The sequence below is a fragment of the Lactuca virosa genome, chromosome 7 (genome assembly GCF_052849685.1).
Source record: "Lactuca virosa cultivar CGN04683 chromosome 7, Lactuca_virosa_CGN04683_v6, whole genome shotgun sequence".
Taxonomy (NCBI): domain Eukaryota; kingdom Viridiplantae; phylum Streptophyta; class Magnoliopsida; order Asterales; family Asteraceae; genus Lactuca; species Lactuca virosa.
Genome location: NC_136432.1, coordinates 7,042,830 through 7,049,335, shown reverse-complemented (window position 1 = coordinate 7,049,335; position 6,506 = coordinate 7,042,830). Strand labels below are relative to the sequence as shown.

Genomic DNA, 6,506 nt, shown 5'->3' with positions numbered 1-6,506 from the left:
TTTTCACAAGATTATATGCTTCATTGATTTTGTGACTTTAATTAAGGAAATGTGTTAGAGCTCCTCCAACCATTTTAATATCCAAGAAGAGTTGAGGTAATTTTCTGCTTATGAATTGCTATAGCCAAGTTAAATTAATTCACAAGTGTTGTTCCTTTTAGTCTAATGATAAGTCAACTATGTCATCCATGTGGTGTATCCCAAAATCAACCAATTCCACTTCATTGATTTTAATCAAATATTTTACTTGTTTACTTGTCATATTTATATTCTAGCTAGTTTTAATTTTGTCAAACAATCAAAAAGAACTAAACCCCTCATTTTACTTTTTCTTTTGTTTTACAAGTACTTGAACAAGTGATTTACATAGAGATTTAAATTGAACCAATCTCCGTGGATACGATCCCTTTACCACTATACACTATTTTAGTGTGTAATATTTAGGGTATTAATTTTGTTGGCCTCGATCCCTTTACAACTCCTCATTCAACACTTCTATGAGGGATTGTTACCAATGGAGAGAAGACTAGTTGATGCCTCAAGTGGTGGTGATGAATTTAGTAAAACTCCTCAACAAACAAGACAACTTTTGAACACCATAGCCGCAAACTCCCAACATTTTGGATCCGCGCCAAGATATGAAGAGAGAGACACAACACAAAGTCAGTGAAGTGGGAACATCAAATCTCGAGTCTCAAATCAAAGACTTAACCTCCTTTGTTCAAAAGTTAGCCATGGGACAAACTCCACAAGTGATGGTTTGTGGAATATGTGCAACAATGGGACATCCTACGGATATGTGTCCCATTCTCCAAGAAGATGCGGAACATGTAAACGCCACCGGAGAGTTCCAAAGTTACCACAACAAGCCATCCGGTTATCAAAATGCTTACAATTCAAGTTGGAAGCCAAATCCCAACATGAGCTACAACCCAAGACCATTGCCCCAAAATGCATTGGTTAGACCTTCCTATCTACCACCACAACCTCACTACCAACACCTGCAACCACACTATCAATCTAAACCACACCCTCCACATCACCAACAACCTCCTCAATCCCAGCCAAGTAGCTCTGGAATGTCTCTTGAAGACATTGTCAAATCCTTATCCACTAGTACCCAACAATTCCAAAAAGAGACAACGACTAGTATCTCCAACCTTGAAGCACAAATGGGAGATATAGTTACATCTATAAGCAAGCTGGAGTCCCGTGGTAAACTCCCTTCTCAAACTGAAAAGAACCTAAATGTCAATGTGGTGACCTTGAGAAGTGGCAAACAAACCGGAGAAAGTAGTTCAAAGAAGAAGCCAATGGATGAAGAGGAAGAAATAGAAGTCATTCCCATTGAAGAATCTATAGTCAAGAACGATGCACAAGCCAGAGTCCCAAAGAAGACTACCCCTCTAGTGACTCCAATAGCCACTCAACCGCCATTCCCCTCCCTGACTTGCAACTTTAAAGAAGAACATTGAGGAGAAAGAGATTTTGGACACCTTCCGAAAGGTAGAAGTAAACATTCCTTTACTTGATGCAATCAAACAAATTCCTAGATATGCAAAATTCTTGAAAGAGCTTTGCACCAACAAGAGAAAGTTGAAGGGAAATGAGAAAATATCAATGAACGAGAATGCATATGCGGTTTTACAAAGGAAGCTTCCACCTAAGTGCAAAGATCCGGGAATGTTTACGGTTCCTTGCAAGATAGGAGATGTCACTTTTACTAGTGTCATGCTTGACCTTGGTGCTTCTATTAATGTCATGCCCTATTCGGTGTATGAATCATTGAATGTTGGTCCTTTAAGTGAAACCGGTGTCATAATCTCTCTTGCGGATAAATAAAGTGTCTTTCCTAGAGGTGTTTTGGAAGATGTCCTAGTGCAAGTGAACCAATTGGTCTTCCCGGCGGATTTCTATGTGATTGATCTAGATGAACAAGTGTCCTCAAATTCGGGTATAATTTTACTTGGGAGACCATTTTTGAAGACGGTTAGAACAAAGATTGATGTGTATGCGGGAAGCTTAACAATGGAGTTTGATGGTGAAACAATAAGTTTTAACATTTATGATGTTATGAGATATCCTAGTGATGTTTCATCCTTGTGCTTTATTGATGTTGTCGAACCATTAACCCAAGAGTTGTTCGAATTGTCTAATGGTGACATGTTGGAGATGATTTTGAGCAAAGGATTTGATTGTGGTAAATTAGCCAAGAAGTTAAAGCTCTACTCATTAGATCCGGAAGTTGAAAGATTGGTCAACAATTTAGAGATCAAGAAAACCACTCAATTTAGTGTGAAGCAAATTGAATTACCTCAAACTCGCACAAGATTGCCGCTCTCCCTTGTTCAACCACCAGAATTGGAATTAAAGGTCCTTCCTCAACACTTGAAGTATGCGTACTTGGGAAAAAATGAGACTCTTCCGGTCATCATTTCAACTCACTTAACCGAATGTGAAGAAGAGCAACTCCTCAAGGTGTTGAAGGAACATAAAGAATCCATGGGATGGACGATTGCGGATATCAAGGGATTGAGCCCCTCCACTTGTATGCACAAGATCTTGATGGAGGATGAATGCAAGCCGAGTCGAGACGCGTAAAGAATGTTGAATCCGCCAATGATGGAAGTGGTCAAGAAAGAGATTTTGAAGCTCCTTGATGTGGGAATGATCTATTCAATCTCAGATAGCAAGTGGGTGAGCCCGGTGCAAGTCGTTCCAAAGAAGACGGGAATCACGGTGGTCGAGAACAATAAAGGTATGATGGTCCCCACCCGTGTGCAAAACGGGTGGAGAGTATGTATTGACTACCGCAAACTCAATGCAAGCACAAGAAAAGATCATTTACCATTACCTTTCATTGACCAAATGTTAGAAAGGTTGGCCAGAAAATCACACTATTGTTGTCTCGACGGGTATTCCGGTTTTCACCAAATCCCGGTGGCACCGGAAGACCAAGAAAAGACAACTTTTACATGTCCATTTGGCACTTTCGCATACCGTAGAATGCCATTTGGATTGTGTAACGCCCCAGCCACTTTCCAACATTGCATGGTTAGTATCTTTTCCGAATATGTCGAAAACATAATTGAGGTTTTATGGATGATTTTACGGTATACGGGAACTCGTTTCAAGAATGTTTGACCAATCTCACCAAAATTTTGAAAAGATGCATTGAAACAAATTTGGTTTTAAATTTTGAGAAATGTCATTTCATGGTGAGTCAAGGTCTCATTTTGGGTCACATTGTGTCTAAAAAAGGAATTGAGGTAGATAAGGCCAAAATTGATGTTATTCAAAGCTTACATTACCCGACTTGTGTTCGGGAAGTTAGTTCTTTTTTGGGCCATGCAGGTTTCTATCGGAGATTCATCAAAGGCTTTTCAAAGATAAAAAGACCAATGTGCCAACTCTTGCAAAAGGATGTTGATTTCGAGTTCAATGAGGCGTGAAAAGAAGCTTTCGAAAAGCTCAAAGAGTTGCTTACATCCGCTCCCATCATGCAAGCACCAAATTGGGATCTCCCCTTTGAGATCATGTGTGATGCAAGCAACTATGCAATAGGAGCCGTTTTGGGTCAGAAGAATGGAAGAGCCTCCCATGTGATCTATTATGCATCGAGAACACTAGACAATGCTCAAAGCAACTACTCTACCATGGACAAAGAGCTATTGGCCATAATGTTCGCTTTGGAGAAGTTTAGGCAATATCTACTTGGCACCAAAGTTATTGTGTATTTGGATCATGCATCTCTCAAGTAATTGATGACAAAGAAAGATGCGAAGCCAAGACTCATCCGGTGGATCCTACTATTGCAAGAATTTGATTTGGAGATTCAGGACAAGAGTGGAAGCGAGAACCTTGTTGCCGACCATCTAAGCCGGATCACTTCAAATGAGACTCTTTTCCCGTTGCGGGACGAGTTTACGGATGAGCATCTATTTTCCCTTACTCAATCTACCCCTTGGTATGCCGATATCGTTAACTTTTTGGTCACAAAAAGGTATCCCGACACATTCACGCGTGCTCAAAAAGACAAATTGAAAAGTAATGCAAAATTTTATGTGTGGGATGAACCTTATTTGTGGAAACATTGTCCCGATCAAATTATTAGGCGATGTGTACCCCAACAAGAGCATCAATCCATTTTACAATTTTGCCATGAATTTGCTTGTGGGGGACACTTCGGACCTAACCGGACCTTGAGAAAGGTCCTTGAGTGTGGACTATTTTGGCCAACCATGTCACGCGACTGTTACTTGTTTTGCAAAAGTTGTGAACGGTGCCAAAGGACGGGGAACATTTCACAAAAGAACCAAATGCCACAAAATCCATTCCTTGTTTGTGAAATTTTTGATGTATGGGGGATTGATTTTATGGGTCCATTTCCCGTCTCATTTGGCAACGTTTATATCTTGCTCGCGGTTGACTATGTTTCTAAGTGGGTTGAGGCCAAAGCCACACGATCGGATGATGCCAAAACGGTTATCGAGTTTTTAAAGTCTAATGTTTTTGTGAGATTTGGTGTGCCTAGGGCGTTGATTAGTGATAGAGGGACGCATTTTTGCAACAAGATGATGGAGGCTTTGCTAAGAAAGTACAACGTGACCCACCGTGTATCTACCGCCTACCACCCTCAAACGAATGGCCAAGCGGAGGTTTCGAATCGTGAGGTGAAGAGTATTCTTGAGAAAACTGTGAACCCGACAAGAAAGGATTGGAGTTCGAGGCTTGATGATGCCTTGTGGGCCTATCGGACCGCTTACAAGACCCAGATAGGAATGTCTCCATTTATATTGGTTTTTGGAAAACCATGTCATCTTCCCGTGGAATTGGAACACCATGCATTTTGGGCGGTCAAGCAATGCAACTTCAACATTGATGAGGCGGGAAGGCATAGGAAGCTTCAACTTCAAGAGTTGGAAGAATTGAGAAATGACTCTTATGAAAACTCGAGAATTTACAAGGAGAAAACGAAGCTTTTCCATGACAAGTCCATTACCCGCAAGCATTTTGAGCCGGGACATAGGGTTTTGCTTTACCACTCGCGATTGAAATTATTTCCCGGAAAATTGAGGTCAAGATGGATAGGTCCATTTGTTGTGCTAAAAGTCTTTGAGCACGGAGCGGTTGAGATCCAAAGTGAAGAAACGAGGCAAATCTTTAAAGTCAATGGGCATCGTTTGAAACCTTTCTATGAAGGTTTTAATGCAAATGTCCTAGATGTCATCCAATTGGATGCCCCGGTTTACTGAAATCGAAAGGGAAGGACGTTTCGCCAAAGACGTTAAAGAAGGGCATTTTTGGAAAACTTAAAGTTTTCATGTTTTCTAGTTCCAAATAAATGTCTTAGATAGATCCTTTTTGCATTTCACATTTCTTCTTCTTCATTCTTGCAGTGAAAGAGTGTTGGATTTTAAGCGCCAGTATTCGTTATGGTTAAAGGGCGAAAATTGAAGAAGTTGTAGTAGGATTCACGCGGTCCGCGTGTACTCGAAGGAGTGTCCACGTGTATAAACAAACGGACCGCGTGTGGTCCCCAAAAACGTCCGCGTCCAATTTTAAAAATGGAGGTTTACAGAAGGTTTTACACTGTCCGCGTGTACTCGTAGGTTTGTCCGCGTGGTTTATAAAAACAGACCGCATATACCCCTTCAAATCGTCCGCGTGTAAGGATCGCAAATAGAACCGCTCCAGGTTAATTCACGCGGACCGCGTGTACTCGCAGACGCGTCCGCGTGAGGTGTTGACTTTTGTTGACCCGGTTTTGACCACGTTTGACCACAACTTAAGCCTAATAGAAGCCATCAGGCGGCCCTCTTCTTCCTCACTTCTTCTACTTCTCTTCCCTAAACTCCATTAAAACAACCTCCCCCTCCATCACTAAAAGTCGATTTGTCGTCAAACTGCCGGTCGGAATTGCGTGAAACCACCGCCATTCTCTTCCATTTTTCGAGCTCTACAAACCCCACCTAAAATCCGGTCCGATCCTTTCCTGCAATTCCGGGCGCCACTACCACCATCTCGCCACTTTCCGGCCATTTTCCGGCCACCTCTCACGATTCCGACACCACCATTGTGCTCCTCTTGGTCAAGGCTACAAACCCCACTAAAAATATCTCTCATAGCTCGCCGGAAAATTTCGCCGGAATCTCAAGCCGTTGCCGGATTACTAGGGTTTTCGCGATAAAGTTTTTCTTACGGGATATTGAACAAAGCTTAAATCTTGGGGTGGAGAGTTGCAAGATTTTCAAATCCCGAATTTTCGCGCGCAAATTTTCAACTTTAAAAAAAAACGGGTACATTCTTTTCTTGACTTTAATTGACCAATATGCATGTTTTAGAACAACAATTTATATGGCATTGCATCAATTGAGTCTTGATAATGTTTCTTGCATTGAGTGTTGAATCATTTTAGAAGTCCATAGGGAGTCGATTGGTGATTGGAATTGAAATACCATTTGTTGGGGTTGTAGTTCGTGTAGTTGTTATTTTTCTTGCAGGTA

General features: G+C 41.4%; 1 protein-coding gene across 1 annotated transcript; it reads left to right on the top strand.

Annotated features, from left to right (window-relative positions):
* The first annotated feature begins 1,172 nt into the window (after positions 1 to 1,172).
* On the top strand, positions 1,173 to 1,842 carry LOC145126362 (uncharacterized). The gene is made up of 2 exons (XM_079061741.1): positions 1,173 to 1,409; positions 1,465 to 1,842. The coding sequence occupies exons 1-2, from the start codon at positions 1,173 to 1,175 to the stop codon at positions 1,840 to 1,842; spliced, it is 615 nt and encodes a 204-aa protein (XP_078917867.1).
* The last annotated feature ends 4,664 nt before the right edge of the window (positions 1,843 to 6,506 follow it).